The sequence below is a fragment of the Ostrinia nubilalis genome, chromosome 4 (genome assembly GCF_963855985.1).
Source record: "Ostrinia nubilalis chromosome 4, ilOstNubi1.1, whole genome shotgun sequence".
In the NCBI taxonomy this organism is placed as follows: domain Eukaryota; kingdom Metazoa; phylum Arthropoda; class Insecta; order Lepidoptera; family Crambidae; genus Ostrinia; species Ostrinia nubilalis.
The window spans coordinates 8,215,625-8,235,580 of record NC_087091.1 but is presented as its reverse complement, the minus strand read 5'-3'; the positions used below and the strand labels follow the sequence as shown (position 1 = coordinate 8,235,580).

The window sequence follows — 19,956 nt, the reverse complement described above, 5'->3', positions numbered from 1 at the left end:
GTGTCTCAATGCCATCGACAATATTGGAAGTTATCAGTATAAATTGTTTGCGCTTACAATACATTGATAGCCTATCAATTGCCCCTTGAGTATCAAAAGACCGACGGGTCGCACCGGTCTAATGCCGATTTTCCGTAAAGGATCATAAGACCGTCAGCGGTCGCGCTTGTTCGGGCGACTTTAAGCTCTTATACCTCTCGATACATCAAATTTTTGTATGGACATGTTTATTTCATAGATCAACAGGGTATACCTATCAGTAATACCAACAAAGCAGAAAAAACAATAAATGCCATCTTGGAGTGGTCTAACTTATGTTTTACATAATTTTTGTCGCGTTATCTAAAGTTTACATTACGGTGGCCATTAAATAAGTTTTCCTTCTCTTATCTGATACTCAAGGGCGCATCTCTAGCTGTGTCTATTTCTGTAGGCGTAGGATGCAAGCCATTTTATCGATTTATCGTTTAAAACATCGATCAGATTTTATCACGGCGCGCATCCTAGCCGTGACTCGTTCACTCCTTGTTCTCCTCCTGCGTGTCGGCCTGGAAGCCGTGTTCGGGGTGCGCCCTGTAGTTCACGACTCGCAGCTTGCCGTGCTTGTCCATGTAGCCGTAGTGGCCGCGGACGAGGCCGTCGTTGTCTCGCTCCTCGTAACGGAACTGGCGGTTTTTGCTGTTAAAAACATAAGATTAAGTTATATTTATAAGTATTGCTGTGCCACATGTTGTAGAAAAAATACCACGTTGGGCGCCATTAACTACTAAAGCTTCAACCACACCAACGCGTGCAGATCGCTATCGCCGGCGCGACCTATGATAGTTCACACGACCTGTCATTGGCCTTTGATCGCGTCGTGATCGCACCGGCGATGGCGTGGCGATCTGCACGCGTTTGGTGTGGTTGAAGCATTAGAGACAAATTGACGAAAAATTAAAAAGTGAGCACTGTCCTAAAATCCATATTACATTATTTCCTTATAACAAAACAAAAATATACTTTACACAACGGAAATGAATATTTTTTTAAATATACCCATACATAGAATACCTAGCTTTCTCTATGCAGAAATTCCGCCGACTTTTAGAGGCATGATTTATGTTCCCTGAACTTCTCTGTTAATGTTTTATGGATTCTATATCCACAAACCACTCCATGATAACAACCAATGAACAGCTATAATTTATAGAGTAATGAAAAAAGATTCCAGTAAGTTTAATATTGGTTTGGCGTACCCTTTGCCAGTGTCGTATCCAAACTGGTAGCTGTGCGGTCCCTTCATCCCATGCATGCGGAACTCAGTACGGTCGTCAGGTGCTGGCGGCGCTTGCGCATGGTTCTGCGGGGGTGGAGCCGCGGTCGGTGCAACACGAATCGGCGCCGGCGCCGCCGCGGGCACCGGCCTCAATGGCACTGGATATACGTTGTCTGGAAATTGGATGGCGGTGGAATTCATTGTCAAGTCGGATCATTTACTCTCCACCTCTCCACTACAGAAACAGAACCCTCTTCAAATGTAAGCAAAAATAATTATTCAGTTTTGTTCTGCCAGTCACAATCACTCTAAAAATTAATAAATAATACAAATAATGAACCTACATAGACTAAATATTTACAAATAAAAAAATATGTCCCAAATCGCTGTCCAAATAACGCGACATACTTAGTGCCCAGAATGCTGGCTGCATTTCCACGCTGAATGGCCAAACTGATTCGTTGGCCAAGAAATTCAGTTTTAACAAAAATAATTAAAATAAACGCGCTTTAAATTTTAATGTCTCCTTATCTTTTGGACCCTACCAGCCAAGTTTGCCAGAATCGATAAGTCGGTGATGCTTCCACAATAAATGTACCTATAGCTCTCAAAGGCTGCTCTGAGGGCCCAGTGTGAGTCTACATCAAGTCAAAAAATTATGAAACGTTCAAAAACTAATTTTCATACATTTTTTAAACTAGTGAGCGCGTTTGATGTAAACTCACACTCAGCCCACTGTTGCCTTTTTCACATAGACACTCTTATGTAGGACTCGAAAAATGAACAGAGTGGCCACATAAACCCCACTTCGGCTATTGACCCCCCCGCTCTTTGCTGCTTTGTAGTTACATCAACAGTAATAAATTTGTATTGAAAATGAACTAAGTGTAATTTATTTTTATATTATGATCGTAATGGTTCATGCTATTGTTTGGCAATATCAATATTAAATCTCACTTCCGCGGGAAAGTAGGGTAAGAAACATACAAATTATTTATTTACTTGCGTAATAAATTTGGTTAATCATACGCATTGTTATTAAATCTGGGTCAGTTTGTAAAGGTAGATTTCTTTTTCACACTACATACTGTGTAAATAAATGTTTCATAATAATCACAATTTTCGATCTAATTTTCATGTAACTTACATCGCTCTTATAATTTAAATAAGTGCTGAAATATAATTTCCATATCTACCATAACGTTTGTTGTAAAGTTTGATAACTTTGATATTAATTTGCATAATATTAAGGTTACTTTACATACGTCCAGGGTATCTGTAGTGAGATTCCGAAGCGTCTTGTTCTGTCGGTGGTACGGGCACGTATTTCTCTGCTGATTCGTCTTGTTGTTCCTGTAACATCATTTTATATTAGTATCTTTTGTATTCTGTATTCTTAAATGTTAGAATACTTTGAATTTTCATTACTGCTTACCTGTGATCCTTCAGCTTTCAATTTTTGTTTTTGTTGAGCAAGCTCGTACTGGTATATCCTCTTCTCATCAATTGGCGTCAAATTTACACCATCTATGCTTGGTAAAGGCTTGAAATACTTTGCAGGTTTTGCTCTAGGGACCTCTGAAAGTGCCTCGTCAGCAAACTGAGCTATAGGTATCGGCACAGGCTTGAAACTTCCTTCGTACTTCTTTGGGTAGATTTTTGTTAGTTTTTTGTATTTACGGATAAATTGTTTTGGTGGTAAGAGATGAGGAGCAATGGGTTGTTGGTGGTCCAAGTAATGTTCGCCTTTGTTTGCAGATAGTTTTGGAATGTCATACTGGTGATCTATTTCTTCTGCTGGCAACTCCAGCTCTTCAGAGGGAGTTTGTACCGTGTACACATTTGGCGCGTCTTCTGCGGGAGGTTCAAGTTTCACAGACGGTATGGGTACAACAAATCTGTCTGTGAGCACTTTTCCAGACCTCGGGTTTTGTATAACTTTGAATGGTATGGAATCATTGGCGTTGGAAAGGAATATAGGGATTGCAGCGCTTTGCAGTTTCGGTGGGAGCAATTTGACCGGTTGATCCTGCGGTACTGTCTGTTGAGCTATTGGGTACCAATCGGATTGCTCTTCAGACTCCGTAGGCGCGTAGTAATACCCTGCTTGTTTATCAGCGGACGGTGGTAATAGATAAGTCGCTGGCGTCACAATTGAATCAGGTAATACTTCTTCTTGTGTGTGAGGATTCGGAGGAATCAAATAGCTATCGACGCCTTCATCTGAGGTATAGTATATCGGCTTATTCTGAGTATCATCTGTCTTTACTTCAGTATCATCCTCCGATTCATCTTGTTTTTTATCTACAGGAACTTTAATCGCAACTGTAGACAGAATTAGCGGCAATATCTGAAATAAACAAAGTTTTTGTAGCAATTACAACAGTTTAAATTGAATCGTTTCAAGCCTTTAATAAAAATATAAAACCTAATTGACCCGAATGTCAGCCTAAAATAAAAGAGCGATCGGTAAAAAGTTGATAGCCTCTATTGGAGCACATCACGTAATCTTCAATCACAGTAACTGTGTCACAACAACACAACGCGAAGAAAAGTCACTTAGATGTTTACAAGCAATAAAACACCCGACATTGAGCAGTAGGTCATTACCTACTTAGCTTAGTACCGAGATCTTAAAGTATGAACCTTTTATTAATGAAGGCCAATTTTCCTTAACTTTTTAATTCTTTGGTATCGAAAGAGGTGCCTATGAAGGGCAGGTGGTTAAACAATCATCTGAAAATTAGTTGATATCCTGTCGTATGTACATAATTTAAATAATTAAATGGGAGCATCTTGTTTGTGTTATATGTAATAGCTCCATTTTTCACTCGTACTTAAACGTTGTAACTACTTAAAGCATGACGGGAAATCGAACACCTTCCTAACATAGCGCTACCAGGAAACGATCCGCTGTGACATAAGAATCGACAGGAATTGTAGGAAAAATCTCCGATATGTAACGTAATGTTGTGCAACATCCTAGAGCCAGTTGCCCACCCACTGCTTCACTAAACTATAAGAAAAAAAGGTCTGATCACGAACGCGAGAAATGGACCGTGTACGGAAGCTATCTTTTTTTCTGGTCGATGATGCAAGCTATAAATAAACTTGACCGAAGTTTACCTGCCATGGGCTTAACAAAACATTAGGATCTGCAATTTCAAGGTCTGAAGAACATGAGTTGTTGACCGTATGTGGGAGACGTATGTATTGTGACAGCGTTTATAGAGCACTGGCCGTGAGGTAATCGGAAATTGAGTTAGGATACGGAAGGTAAAGGATTTGTGGTGTTGGCATTTTTAAGAAAACCCAGATAAAATGATTATTCTGCCTTGCAGACTTGAGACTTAATCTCACACGAAGGTTGGAAGTTTTATAAGGAGTGACAAAAGTAGCCCCTGACGAATAGATTGAGGTAAGTTATTTCAAGAATCAATCCTGAATCTCGATTTCTATCATGGTTGTCACTGAAATAATAATATTGGATGTAGCTATAGCAAGGTCGCAAAAGTCAATTTGTGTAAATTCGCAAAGACCTAATTCGCTTAGTCAGTTAGGCACATAAATTAAAAATCCCTCAGTAGGTAGAACTAGATTCCTTTGTAGGTACTTTCTAATTTAACAAATAGTGCTATCTATTGTATTGGTCCAGATAATGTTATTGATAGTAGAAATGGTTTACTTTCAGTGAAAATTTTCACTTTCCCCAACTCGCATTGGATACGGGCCCGGAACTTAACAGAATCTGGTTTAATGGAGTTAATCGAACGATGTCATTTATAGATCGCCTCGCACAAACTGGTTGAACTCTGTTAAAGTGGTTTACTTTTGCTGCTTATGTTATCGGGAAATCGTTATCTAGAGATAATTAGGTAGGAAGAAAAGGGTGAATGTGAACCGTGCATGTATGCATGCAAGCTTCCTATAAAATTGCGGATCATATAATTTTACCTACTACCTACCATGCACGCCAATAAAGTAATGTTTCGTGAAGAGGATGATGATGAAAATCTAATGAGGCAGAGACTATAACTATTAAAAATGTTAAATAAATTTAAAAAAAAACCAGCCAAGTGCGAGTCGGACTCGCACACCGAGGGTTCCGCCGTACAAACGTAGCGGTTTACAATTTATGACGTATTAAATCAAAATACTTACTAGATATCGTTCAAACCAATTACATGGTAATGCGTAACTAATGCACATCATATACAGTGTGAGTCACGTTAAAGTGTACATATGAAAATAGATGAAACTAGACCTATTTTTATCGACAAAAAAGAGGTAAAAAAATTTTTGAGATTTTATTTTAATTTTTTATATAATTTTTTTTCTTCCAATTACTTATTGTAAAGAAAACGTAATAACTTTTAAACTAAGCAGTATATCCTGATAAAATAAAAACAATAAAATTTAGCATTATTATTGTTTTTATTATAAAAGGCAATAATAAAAAAATACATAAAATACACAAAAAAGGCCAACAAATAATAAAAAATGATACTTTTTGATAAAAAAATCTGCTTTTAAATTCGAGTTTTTTTGGTTATTTGATAAATTTCTCCAAAAAATGCCCCTATAATAGGTGGTTTTTATTACTTTGTATTATTCTCTATCGTATTATCTTTGTAAAACCAAAAATCGCATGTCTCTATCCCTATCACAACATTTGCTATGATCGTTTGAACAAAAGCCTGCCACAACATTATTCTCCGCTACAGGTAGAGACAATTTTAATTTTAACTAAAATGCTTATTTTACTTCGAAATCTTTTGTTTTTATTTGAAATCTAACTTGTCTTTATCAAAATTACAAATCTAGAGCCATTTTCAGTTTCGTTGTTAACGAAGCGTTGAATGGCGCGCCCGGAGAGGCTTAGTTCAAACGATCATTGCAAACGTTGTGATAGGGATAGAGACATGCGATTTTTGGTTTTACGAAGGTAATATGATAGAGAATAATACAAAGTAATAAAAACCACCGGTTATAGGGGCATTTTTTGGAGGCCAGTACCTTGTAAAAGTTCTTTTATTAAAGTCATTTATTTAGAACATTTTATAGTCATTATTCAGAAATCTGATTGAAAATAACTAATTATGTCTTAAATTTGAACCAAATCTGTAAATGGTGACTGAAAAAGGTGTGAATTGTATCACATTGATTTTCACAGTTTAGAGGCAATTAGATTTAAGAAGTGTTTGATATGAATTTCAACTTTAATATCTCTAGGCGTTCATGTGAAAAAGGGTAGGTAGGTAGGTAGTAAGTTTATAATTATTAAAAAAATATTTTACGTTATGTAAGCAAAAATAATATTTTAATATTTTATGTAACTTCAAATTTATCATTTTCGCAATTTTTCCTTTATCTGTACTATATAACGTTGCTTCGTGCCGAAATTCAAGATTCTGAGTTCACGGGAAGTACTACCTTGTAGGTTTTGATTCCCTAACGTGTGACGGAAATTCGTCTAAGGTGTCGGTATAAACTGCTGTATCTTTTGATCGCGTTAACTTAGAAGTTTGATTTTTTCACTGCTTAAAGGGACAATAGACCTAGGTATTTGGTATAAATTTCAATTTGATACCTTTATTCGTTCGTGAGAAATAATGAGAAGTAAGTTTCATTTTATTAAAATATTTTTTTTATATTATATAACTAAAAAAATGTGAATTTCGCAATTTTTCCTATATTTGCATTATATGACAATGCTTCATGCCAAATTTCAAGATTCTGAGTTTACGGGAAGTATCCTCTAGGTTTTGATTCCTTTGCGAGTGTCGACAATTTGTTGAAAATATCGACATAATCGGCTGTATCTTTTGATTGGCTTGGCTTAGAAGTTTGATATTTTCACAGCTTAAAGGGACAATAGACCTGAGTATTTCATGTGAATTTCAGCTTGATACGTCCACGCGTTCTTGAGATAAAGGGTCTTGACAGACAGACAGACGGACAACAAAGTGATCCTATAAGGGTTCCGTTTTTTCCTTTTGAGGTACGGAACCCTAAAAAGCACTGCTTCCTGAAAACAATAACATGGGCAAACAAGCAAGTACATTAATTATTAATTTTACAAAGATATTTTTTCCTCTTAAATATTTTTAATTGGCATGCAATAACAAGCGTCAACACCACAATTTGTCCAACAATAGTTGTTTAACTGGCGTATTGTGGTCAGGGCTAATGGAGCGGATGGCGCGGACTTTCTAGAACTACCTAGAAAGTCTAGATCTCGAGGTGGTCAGATAGGCAAGCGATCCTACCTACACAGATCGCGTTTACTCGGTTAAAGATAGGCTACTTTCTCATGCATATTTATGTCTGGCGCCACTTTAGGCTCTATAAATAAGATGTGGAATGCAAAAACGGAAAGCTCAAAAATGGATGAAACGACACGACAAAACACCTTTTTCAAGGTTTCCCTTCTTCGCGTGAAATATTTCGGATATAGGAAGGAAGGTAGTTTGAATACCTACGCGTCAAGATTTTAGATAAAAATTCAAATTAAAATGGTTTTTTCGATTTTTTACCATGACATAACTTAAATTATCTTAATTACTTCCTACATGGAGAATTCCCACAAAAAGTGTTGAATGCGTGTAGATAATGTGAGTAATTAGGGAGTTACTTAGGGATCTGCAATTCTTACATCGTCAAACAATTTTAAAGATCGGATCGTAATATAATAGAATATTTAGTTAATTTAACTGGCCTAATTGTATTAATTTCTAACTTATTCGCAAGTCACCAAACAACAGTTTTTCTATTGTGTCTGGTTTAACGGCACGTGGGAGGATAATTACGAGTTAACTTACTAAAGTCAATAGCAAAATGACTCCTGTAGTTACCTACTTAGTTAGGTAGTTACTCAAAGATTGGAGACACACCGCCCCAGTTTTTGAAATAACTTAGTTACCGAATCGCGGGCAACACCATTCGGTTTGTAATTTAAAGTTACACGAGTTTAAGTCACGAATGATTTATTCAATTAGTTTGCAAATAGAAACCTTTGTCATTGTAATGGAAGTGTAATTCTCGGATAGTTTGAATAGCGTTACACAAACGCTACAAAGCTTGTTTAGCCCACGCATGGAAATTACCTAAAAGATCTGTTCTCTTTTCAAGTTAGTTACTAAAATAGCCTACAGGATGTTATTTCACGAGATAATGTTTTCTTCGGACTAATCCCACTTCTCGGTCTCTTACTAATAAAACACATTTCGTTTTTATTTTTGAATTGCCCGATATTGATGTTGATTAAATACTAAAATCACTAAAATACATAAATATCTTACTATATTTTATGAATTGCATTAAATTCAAAAGTTTTAAAGAAACAAGTGTCATATTTCACGCCATAAAACGTGACCTAAAGACCGCGAAAGTTCCCCACAATTATAATTTACGCACAGGTACAACTGGCCTACGGTTTGTACCCGCCGCAATCCACAGGGTGTTGTTTGTTAAATATATCGCACTGGCCTAATAGTCCATTATGTCCCCGAGCCTGTTCCGAAATGGCCGGAGGTAAACAACGGCATTGCCCTCGCAATGTAAAGCCCTTTCTGCAGTAAATATCGCTTAATCTCGCACTATCGGGCCTCGATAGTGTACTTTCTAAATCCAAGTGGTCCCTAGCTGGAAGATTTCTGGCAAGGTCGTTATTGGGACTAGTGACCGATAATTTGGCCTAAATTGGGTTTCGGTTTAATTTTGGTTGCGGCAGCGAATGCTGTGAAACTGGAAAGGACTACTTGGTTCCGCGCTATTGGACTTAGTTGGAAGGAAGGAGACAATGTTTTGTAGCTTAAAATGTTATTTACTGAGATTTGTCTTTGAGATTTTGACCTCCCGTAGCCTAAACGGTTTGACTAATTTTAGTACGTGGGTGAAAAGTTAAATTAGTTTTGGAAGTTGAAAAGACAACGCTTATAAATAAATATTAATGGTAGGTAAACAACAAACAAAAAGTCTAGAGTTCTAGACATAGTGCTGATAAATATAAATTATAAATTAACTTTTGTAAGAGACGCTCCCAGCACGCCTAGATGCGAACAAAACAAAAATTGAACGAAAAATATTATTTTAAAATTGACCTTAGCCAGCAGAGAAATCCATTGGTTAAACGATTCTCTTACGCGTTTATGTCTCTACATTTCCATACGATGACTGGATGAAACTACATATTTCCTAGATAACATTTAATTTTGTGTTTTTCGAAATTGTCCGAATGTAAATAAAGATGCGTGTAAAAGAAAAAACAATGATCAATAAATCGCACGTTCATAATCAAACCGTCACTATACGAAATTGGGAGAAATTGAGTTAACAACGCCATCTATCAGCGCTCCGCGAAAAGTGCATGCTGTAAAAATCCCACGCTTAAAGCTCAAATAGTTCGGCAGATAGGGCAAGTGACCCGGTTGTGGCCACCGACCCCTTTGTGGCCATTTAGAACTTCAAATCGTTATAACTAAGGCAAAGACTAATATATTACTCTATGGTTTACGGGAATAAAAATATCTAATATTAGCAACACTGATAGCGTTAACAGCTTTGATGTGTCAAGCTTCACTTCAATCCAACAAGTCATTATTTTTTGAAAAGCGTTAATTGTTTTAAGTCTTAGCAAAAAGGCTAAGGCGAGCGGGTGAGTAAACAATCATTATTTTCTAAATCCTTCTTATTTTTTTAAATGTTTATGTTAATCCTTAATAAAGAATACACTGTCTAAGTGGTACTAATGATATTTTATCGCTATTTGTTTATTAAGGGGTTTATGAGAGGTGGCCACTAATGGAGCCAGAATGAATGAATTTTCCCATCTTTGGCCACATGAATGGCCAAAAGTGGTGCACGAAGAACCCCACTTTTGGCCATTTAGTTTTTATCGTGATTTTTCAATTTAATTACTTAGCTATTTTGATATAAGTAATCGATTAATTTTCAGAGTTACGATTATAATGCCTCCATCGAAACCAAATACTAAAAAAATCGGTGTTGTGAAAAGAAAATTGTTCCAGTACTAACCGCATAAACTTATACTATAGGTTAATGTTGATTTCAATTCAAGCTGAGATATTATATTTCATACTAGCGGCCGCCCACGACTTCGTACGCGTGGATCCCGTTTTACCCCCTTCATCTATCTTACGCGGTTTAGATTTTTTCGTACAAATGTTTTTTCCCGCTAACTCCCGTTCCCGTGGGAATTTTGCAATATCCTGTTGTAACTAAGCTTTAAGTTTACTAAGGTACCTGCATGCAAAATTTCAAGCGTCTAACTTAAGCGGTTTAGATTTTTCATACAAAAGGATTTTCCCGCTAATTCCCGTTCCCGTGGGAATTTCGGGAATTCCTAGTAACTAAGCTCTAAGTTTACTAAGGTACCTACATACCAAATTTCAAGCGTCTAACTTAAGCAGTTTAGATTTTTCATACAAAAGGATTTTCCCGCTAATTCCCGTTCCCGTGGGAATTTCGGGAATTCCTTGTTGTAACTAAGCTTCAAGTTTACTAAGGTACCTACATGCCAAATTTCAAGCGTCTAACTTAAGCAGTTTAGATTTTTCATACAAAAGGATTTTCCCGCTAATTCCTGTTCCTGTGGGAATTCCTAAGTATACTATAACCTGCCCAGGAGTATGAAAAATAATTGTACCAAGTTTCGTTAAAATCCGTCGAGTAGTTTTTGTTTTTTTTTTGATGAATTTTGATGGCCAGAACTGGCACATGACTGTGGCCAGAAATGGGGTAAAGCTGGCCAAAAATGGCACAAATTCCCATTTCTTTTTCTTTTCTACAGGATTATTTTTCCATTGAATCATTATGAAAAAAAATGTATCCTTAGGCTAGATCTAAATATATTTAATCACTTTTTACAAGAAATAAGTCCGTGATAACAAAAACTGTAAAATGATATAGCCTCAAAGTCTAAAAAATTCTTAAAATGGCCAAAACCGGGTCACCTGCCCTATCACTAGTGTCGTTATGGAGTTTAATGGGAAAACCGGCATTTGTTGTGAGTAACAGTGACACGTTTTTAGTAGTGACGGGATCTGGACGGGCACGCCGTGATAGTTATGTAAACTCTATGTTGAAAAACGTCATTTTTAGCATAAAGACGCTTTTACTCCAAAACCATAAGATAAGTCACAATAAAGTAATACGAAAAACGCCTTAAAACAAAAAGTGACAATATTTCTCTTACATTTTTAAAAAGATTGTTCATCACTTCGTAGAGTAGTTATAATTTTATCTAACAAAAATGCCACCAGGCAATCCAAACACTAGTAAAATCAAAGAAATTATCAAGGTAATTACTACTTTGTCTAGCGTTTGTGGACTATGAAAAAGCCTTGGATTCGATCGAGATCTGAGCAGTGCTACAGTCTCTCCAACGGTGCCAAATTGACTATAGATACATCGAAGTGTTGACAGGCTTGTACGAAAACGCCACAATGTCGGTTCGTCTCCAGGATTAGGACTCGAAACTCATCCAGTTGCAGCAAGGGGTGAGACAGGGAGATGTCATATCTCCGATACTGTTCAACACCGCCCTGGAAGATGTTTTCAAGCTTCTGAACTGGAGCGAATTCAGCATAAATATCAACGAGTACATAATCCACCTTCGATTTGCGGACGATGTCGTAATCATGGCTGAGACTGTGGAAGATCTAGGCATAATGCTCGATGGCCTAAGTAGAGCCTCTCAACAAGTGGGCCTGATGAATGAGTATGAAAATGAATATGGACAAGACAAAAAACGTGTCAAATGTCCATGTAGTATCCACTTGTCTGGAGACTCTACACTCGAAAGTTTGTTGACCTGGGACAAACAGTCCAGTTACGTAGGTCCAACTTCGAGAAAGAGGTCAATCGTCAATCCAACTCGGCTGGGCAGCGTTCGGGAAGCTTCGTGATATTCTCACGTCCGAAATACCGCAGTGCCTCAAGACAAAAGTTTGATCATGTATGTTGCCAGTGATATTTTATGAATCTGAGAGGTCACCCAAAAGGTGCAAAAGAAGCGTGCGATGCTCAGTTAGTTTCCCTACATGATTGAATCAGAAATGAGGAGATCCACAGGAGAACCAAAGTGACCGACATAGCCCGCAGAATCACTAAAATCAAGTGGCAGTGGGCGGGGCACATAGCTCGCAGAGGTAATGGCTGCTGGATAATGATCCAGAATTTAAACCTACTTCTCTGAGCCTTTTTCCCATGAAAAATCAAAAATCACTATCTAGTTCGTCAAGTTCATCGAGGTCATCAAGTTCTTGTTGTTTAAAGGCTGCCTGAACAAGAGAGTACCTTATTTTCTAAGAAGTTGATTTATGTGATGTAATTTTATAGTAATTTCATGTGTGTAACGTATTTATTTCTGATCTAGAAATTTACATTTATTACTGTTACCATTGGTACCACTTAATCCAAATTATTAAGTTTTAAGTTCATTAAAATTACTGATTTTTCTATGTTAGTTTTATTTAATAATAATCATTTTGAAATTTTCATCGTCAAATTTATATGAAAATAGTGACATTTCTACCGGAATTAATAATACAACATTAACATGTTTTTAATTGAAAACTGTCACTGTCTCAATTTTAGTGGAAAAGTGACACTATTTTTAGGGAAAAAATTAAATATTAAATAAACCATTATGATAATTTGAAAGATAATTATATTTCCGTAAAAGCCAAACAAGCCACTACTGGTATTTAACAAAAAACAAAACATTTAATAGCATTTTGCTCATTTTGCAAAGGTTTTAAAATTTGAGCATTTCAAATGCTTTTCCTGAAAAATCGACTTTTTTGTATAGTGACAGTTTGATTATGAACGTGCGAAATGTATGTTGATAAGTTTTGGCCATTTAAACACATGGATGTTAGTGAACAATAGGTTTTTTTCCGGTAAGACTGTAGCTGATAGATAAGTACTTAGATAGTAAGTACCTGCAGCTTCACATTGCAATAAGTGAGCGCGAAAAGCTCGCTACCTCAAAAATAGGAAAAATACTAATATGAGACCGATGAGACGAAACAGAGAGAGCTATCTACAAGTAGGTAGGTACGGATAAAAAGACAAATCACTTTCGTAGCTCAATGTGGAGCAGGATTACTTAGAGGGCTGACCCTAAATAAATTTCGGCCAATAGCCTGGACAAAGGTTCGGGGTAGATAGTTAAAGCTGTAGGTCTATAAAAGGGACCATTCCGCACTTAAACAGGCTATTATACTTTTAATGGCTTCTTAGCTATGCACCAAGTAATATTGTAATCGGACGAAAGTGAAACTAATAAAGTATGACCAAATAAATTAAATGAAAGTAAAATTCTAGAAATGCCCTTGAGTTCCACGTAGCTATAACAAAACTTTTGCTTGGTGTTTTTAAGTTTTACCTATTTTTAATTAAAACAATATTAACTTTAAGTAATATATTATTATAGGTAAATGTCTAACAACAGTAGGTATAACTACTTCTTGGAGAAAATTGTAAATTACACATAAAAATATGTACAAATATCTTGATCACTAAGTATTCGTTAAATCAGAAATAACTTATTAGGAATTAAGCATAATAATGGTAATAACAATTATAGAACGTAACCAACCATACATAATAGTCAACGCACTTAATTGCATGTTGGTTTCCGTGCTTTGCTAAAACTTTATGCTGTAATTAATTGATTTAAACTAGTTTTTATTTTAAACACTTCCTACGGACGGACTATGATGGATACTAATTTGAGATTTAAAAAAGTTATGGCTTCAAATAACATTAGGTACCTAGGTAAGGTACTCATTATTATTTAAACAAACTTTACTTACCATCAGTAAGTGCAGCTTCATATTGGATCCTTTTCTTGAATTTTAGAGCACTATCTCTTAGGTTTAATTAATTTAAAAACACTTCACAAATATTATTAATATTTTTTAAAGCTTCAAAAGATGTCGCCGCAGCTTCCCGCCCAGAACTGCAATGCGCTCGCGCTCACCGTTCATAATAATGGCAGCGGTCGGCCGTTATGCTAACATTTTATATAACATCGCAATTCACCAACAGCATATAGATTCAATACTCGCTACGTTTGTTTTGTTTTACACGTTAGATAATCTAAATAGCGCCCCCATCATAATTTCTGTAAGCATCCATGCATGAAATTATCACAATTTTGACTAATTAAGTTTTTACATTGCAAAGTATCATGCGTAAAAAACAGTTTTCTGGCTGATTAGTCAAATCTTGAGACACTTGCCCAATTCTAAAGTAAAAACTGCAAAAGTAGAGGCTGTTCTATTAACCCGGGGTTCTGATTACGCGTTGCATTTATTGCACCACGTCATAATTAAATCCTACTTAGATTGGAAATTTTGACGGTCTTATTCATAATAAAATGCTAATATAGGTTTAAAACCTACATTAGCTAAAACGTTTGATAGGCTTAAAACACTCTTATAAACCTCTGATAAAAAACGTTATTCATAATCGTTTATAAACCTTTGATAGCTAAAACAGAGTTTAATATTTTCTTTCCACAGACTATACAAAAAGAATGAACGAAAACAGCTTTTTTGGTGATTTAACTTGATGGACCATGTAAAATCATAGACAAATCGCAGAAAAAAAAAACAAAAAATTGGCAGCTGTGACGTTTTACTTACTGACATTGACATTTGGCACGAAAATTTAATAAAGTTTTCGGTTTTTTCGATCAACTCCCAAGTTTTATCAAACTTTTATAAAACTTGGGATTGTATGTTCTGGATTCTGTACCTCTTACCCTGTACTCTGCAATAAGCTCTTACGACGACCCGGCTAGTTACATCGGATACTAATTATGTCCATGACGAAGGAGAACAGACCGCCTAAAAGGCAACGATCAGAAAACTGGTTGGAGGAAGATAAGGTAGTACTTATTTTTAGCCTGATAAAGTGCCTACTAATTTTTGTAGCATGGTTTTATTTATGTTTGACGCCTAGTGTTTGCTTTTCAGTATTTGCTGAAAGAGTTGGTGAAAGAAAGAGTAAATGCAATCGAAAATAAAAATACAGACACTAACACGAATAAACGGAAGGTTGCGGCTTGGGCTGATTTACAAACAACGTTGGTACATCTTTTGATTTCTGCCTTCAATATAAAATTTTGCCTTTACCTGTAATTCAAAATCCTGTCATTTCTTTTTCAGGTTTAATTCAATGTGCGCTGGTATGAACCGCTCCATTACCCAGTTAAAATCGCAATGGAGCCTCATAAAAATCAGTGCGAAGAAAGACAAGACCATTGCTAGGCAGGCTCAAATTAAAACTGGCGGTGGTCCACCATTATCAGTGCCTGACGATAGGGCTGATGATATAGCATCTTGGTTGCCCAATGAATTTGTAGTCGATGTTAACAGATTTGACTCGGACTCAAATAAAAGTGAATTAATTAACATTCAAGAGGAGGAATCAACTCAAAATACGCAAGATCAGGAATTGATAAATAATGAAGAAATCCAATATGAATTGGTGGTACTTGATGAAGAAATAGAAGATACACATGCTTGTACTACTAGAGGCATATTGGAAGATTTATGCCTATATGTTATTCGAGACTATATAATCTATCTGTTTTAGCAATTTATTTGTTTATAAGAATTGAACTGTGATTTTTAGTAAGTAAGTTTAATAATTGTACTTAAATTAGTGATATAAAGTAAATACACATATGCCTAGTCACAAACATTCGCCTTTATAATAATAGTGTAAATTATGGTTATTTTGTTTTAAATGTAGAAGGTTGATAACCTCCGAATAGAAACGTTTATACTTAAGCAATTTCTTTGTTTTAAAGAATTGAACTGTGATTTTTAATAAGTAAGTTTGTTGAAACTAATTGTACTTAAATTAGTGATATAAAGTAATTTGTTTTGAATTTTTGCAGAATAATTGCTTTTTTAAAGAGAACTACAGGTTTTGTTTTTGTGATAGTAACAAATTGGACTGAAAATTGAAATACAGGTATTTTTCAATCAAATATTCTTTTTATTTTCATTAAGATGCCAGGAACAGTATCTGAAAAATTAAAATACAACATTTTCATGAACTCAAATGACATTACATAAAAGTAAATCGTTGGAATTTATCAAAATGTATTTTAGTACCATTCAAAAATGTTGATTTATAAAATTTTGTAGTATCAACTGCGACCTACGCCTCAACAATGAAGGTCGGTTGTCGTGAACACTGTTCTCCGTCGAAAGTTGCGGAGTTACAGGGACCTGCTCCATATGTTGTTCTGAAAAATATTATGAATTTGTCAACATTTTGTCATAAAGATTTGTATTCCTTATGTACAGTCAAATTGATAACATTTACCTAACAATGTGTCATTCATATCAATGGCTATATTATGTAATACAGCCAATGCTATGATCACAGCTTTTCCATTTTGGAGGCTTACTGGTAAGCCATGGAGTAGGCATTGGAACCGCTGCTTCCACACCCCAAAACACCTTTCAACAGTGTTCCTAGTTGAGATGTGAGCATTATTGTATGCTTCTTCTTCTGGACGACTAGGCCTTAAAATAGGTGTAAATAGATATGGCAGAAGAGGGTAGCCCGAATCGCCAATAAGGCGTCCTCTAAACTGCCTATCCTCAAATCGTTGTTTTATATTGCTCTCCATAAAAATTCGACTGTCATGTGTACTGCCTCGCCATCTAGCCACTATATCCATTATTTTGAGGTCAGCATCACAGACAACCTAAAATAAAAAAAACAGTATCCTGTAGGTAATCCATCCAATAATATAGTGTTGAATGTTGCTAAAATTTAGATCATACAAAGTAAAAATTATAGACATTATTAAAACAAATCTTTCTCTGTTGTAAACTGTATAAAATCAAAATATATTTTACCTGAACATTCAGGGAATAATAGCCTTTTCTATTAATATAGTACTGGGCCATGTCACCTCCGGTTTTTTTAATTTTAATGTGGGTGCAATCTATGGCTCCTATCACCCCAGGAAAATTTTTAATTGCTCTAAATTTGGCACTAATTCTTTCCTGCTCTCCTATAGTGATAGGCATTTTGATGAAGGAATTTGCCTTATTCGCGATTGCATGCGCGACTCTGGCGCATATCCGGCTCACTGTCGGCTGACTTAGGCCATGGAGGTCACCAGCATCATCTTGTACCTGAAAATGTATGAAAATAATTATAGCAGCCACGACAAAGGGATAAAATAAAACACTTTTTTGTGCTTACCTCACGACGTCCCCAACATCTTATGGCCACTAAAACTTGCAGTTCAGGACACGTGCCACCACCTCTAGCGCTCTGAACCAGATCATCTTCCACCAAATCTATGATGGTGCGCACTGTGTCCTTATTGAACCTATATTTTATTTTAAAATTTAGGTCCCGCAAATCGAATGGGTTGCTTCGTTGGCGGTAGAGCTTTCTACGTCGCGCTGGGTCGGCATTATTGGCTAAATGCACAATTGCATTTATAGCATTCATTTTCACAAGCAAGGATCACAGCAAGGATATTTTGAATAAATAAACCAACGAAGTGACATTCATATGAAATGACATTTATAAAAGTTAGGTTAAAATAGGTTTATTAGAGCTTTAAACAAGGCCCGAGCTCTCGATAACTTATCACACAGTTATAAGAGGATTTTAGCGCTAAATGACGATTATGAATAACAATTTTTATCAAACGTTTTATAAACCTCTAATAAGCATTTGATAAAATGTGAAAAATGATTATGAATAAGACCGAGTAGGTACCTATTCTTTCTGTTCGACGAAGTGTTTGTCTAGTTGATCAACCTTCACTATTTAATATTTCGATTATTTGTTTGTTTAGTTGAACGCGCTAATCTCAGGAAGTACCTACCGCTCCAATTTGAAAAAATATTTTTGTGTTGCCCATTTATCGAGGAAGGTTTTAAGCTATAACATCACCATACAGCCAATAGGGGCGGAACAGTAAAGAATAACGTTGCAAAAACGGGAAAAAATATTGAAACTATTTTCACGCGTACAAAGTCGCGGGCACAGCTAGTTAAAGAATGAATAAGAGTATTAGTAATTCGTATTTATAAAAACTGTTTAACCCCTTATGATAATAAACAACATGATATACATACACAACAAATAAGTAGTCCAGCGGCGCGGCGCGGCGCCGCGGCGGGTTTCGAATCCGCGTTCCTCGGACTTCGATTCGGCAAGTCCGACACCGCACCATTATTGGACTATAATTGTAAGTAAGTACATAGGTAAGTATTTAATAGATCCAATAGATCATTTTGTACGAAACAAGTATACCTAATTAACAATTGATAATAAGTAGACCTTTCTTTCTAATAATTGGTAAAAAAATACCACAGTTATTTTCAGCCTTATATAACTTGAAATCTAGTGCATCGTAAATTAAAATCATAATAATTTTGCTTAATATTCCGTTAGAAATATTTCAGCTCACAAAGGAATTACTTAGCCCAATTTATAACCATGTAAGAATAAGCAGCAGCTTAGTTTTAAGCTTAGTAGACTAGTATAAGCCCATCCTATGATCCTAGCTTAAAATTTAGTTAAATCCCGTTTAATCGTCCCGTCTAATTTGTCGCGTGCTTTTACGCATTGTTGATATTGTTAATAAAGTGTTACATTGTTGAAATAAGTGATACCTAGGTACATTGCATTCATAAATAACAGTCAAGTTGAATAGCAGAAAGTTTTTGTCGTCCGTCTTGAGGTCAAGCGTGAGACACGCGGGCGTTGACCAAAATTTTTAATTGTTGATGTTTTATTATAAGTTTGGTCTTAGCAATATTTGTTTTTAAGGAATTACTAGAATCCTATTATGGCGTTTAATTAATTAACCTTGAGCTAGAAATTCAGAAAGGCATGTTAAAATCATCTTTATCCTCCAAGTTGAACCTACACAATTTCATCATTGAATTTCATGATAGGTATTATTCATTGTTGTAAGGATTTTACATTTTTTCTCGGTCTACCTACTTACCTACTAATTAACTTAATTAAGAATTTGAATTAAGTTCAAAGAGCTTCAGTGATTCGGGGTGGTGTCTAACTTTATTCACCCATACCTATTTGTTTATCTACACTTTAAAATTTTAGGACCTGATAAAGGTAAATTAATATGACTTTTGCCAAAATTACCAACTTTAATTTTTTTTTCAGCTATTTTTTGTTTATTTTATAAACCAAACGAACAATAGAGTAGGACACGGAGATTATAGCAATAAAATAGACTGCCTACATATCAATAGCCGTAAAATTACAGGCTTAGGTACATTTAATAATTATTTACATAGATCAAGATCTTGGTTGTTAAATGTGACCGCGGCAACGGTCAGTCCGTTTGTGGTCAAGTACAGTCGACTGCACATCTGACTACAAAATGTTGTTGCAAAATCGCTTCTGTTACAAGTGATTTAAAGGTCGCATTGTTTACCTTGATATGCCGTCGTCTGCATATGGGTGCTTTGAGGCAGCAAATGTTCCCACAGGGGCGAAGGACGCGCAGGGCATAATGCTCGGAAGTTGTATGTATTTTGATACGATCTTCTACCATTTGATACGCAAACTTAACAGTTTTCAACCTGACCTGACCGTGAAGACCTTCAATTAAATTTAAACCTATTTTGTTACTTTGAAGATTACCT

General features: G+C 35.8%; 2 protein-coding genes across 2 annotated transcripts; both read right to left on the bottom strand.

Moving 5' to 3' along the window:
- Positions 1-410: 410 nt before the first annotated feature.
- LOC135088586 (titin-like) lies at positions 411-14,273 on the bottom strand. The gene is made up of 5 exons (XM_063983463.1): positions 14,101-14,273; positions 2,694-3,608; positions 2,524-2,611; positions 1,239-1,431; positions 411-678 (listed from the first exon to the last, which is right to left on the bottom strand). The coding sequence occupies exons 1-5, from the start codon at positions 14,119-14,121 to the stop codon at positions 519-521; spliced, it is 1,377 nt and encodes a 458-aa protein (XP_063839533.1). The 5' UTR covers positions 14,122-14,273; the 3' UTR covers positions 411-518.
- Positions 14,274-16,313: 2,040 nt separating this feature from the next.
- LOC135071470 (putative nuclease HARBI1) lies at positions 16,314-17,993 on the bottom strand. Its single transcript, XM_063965252.1, has 5 exons — positions 17,525-17,993; positions 17,173-17,454; positions 16,631-17,018; positions 16,417-16,550; positions 16,314-16,327 (listed from the first exon to the last, which is right to left on the bottom strand). The coding sequence occupies exons 1-4, from the start codon at positions 17,777-17,779 to the stop codon at positions 16,420-16,422; spliced, it is 1,056 nt and encodes a 351-aa protein (XP_063821322.1). The 5' UTR covers positions 17,780-17,993; the 3' UTR covers positions 16,314-16,327; positions 16,417-16,419.
- Between the last annotated feature and the right edge of the window lie 1,963 nt (positions 17,994-19,956).

Excerpts from the sequence above, each read along its gene's own strand:
- LOC135088586 (XM_063983463.1), bottom strand. The coding sequence starts at position 14,121 with ATGAAGCTGCACTTACTGATG. Across the intron at positions 2,612-2,693 it reads TGAAAGCTGAAGGATCACAG|GAACAACAAGACGAATCAGC; the intron begins GTAAGCAGTAAT and ends ATGATGTTACAG. Across the intron at positions 1,432-2,523 it reads TCACTACAGATACCCTGGAC|ACAACGTATATCCAGTGCCA; the intron begins GTATGTAAAGTA and ends TCCAATTTCCAG.
- LOC135071470 (XM_063965252.1), bottom strand. The coding sequence starts at position 17,779 with ATGAATGCTATAAATGCAATTGTGCATTTAGCCAATAATGCCGACCCA. Across the intron at positions 17,455-17,524 it reads GATGTTGGGGACGTCGTGAG|GTACAAGATGATGCTGGTGA; the intron begins GTAAGCACAAAA and ends ATACATTTTCAG. Across the intron at positions 16,551-16,630 it reads TATGAATGACACATTGTTAG|AACAACATATGGAGCAGGTC; the intron begins GTAAATGTTATC and ends AATATTTTTCAG.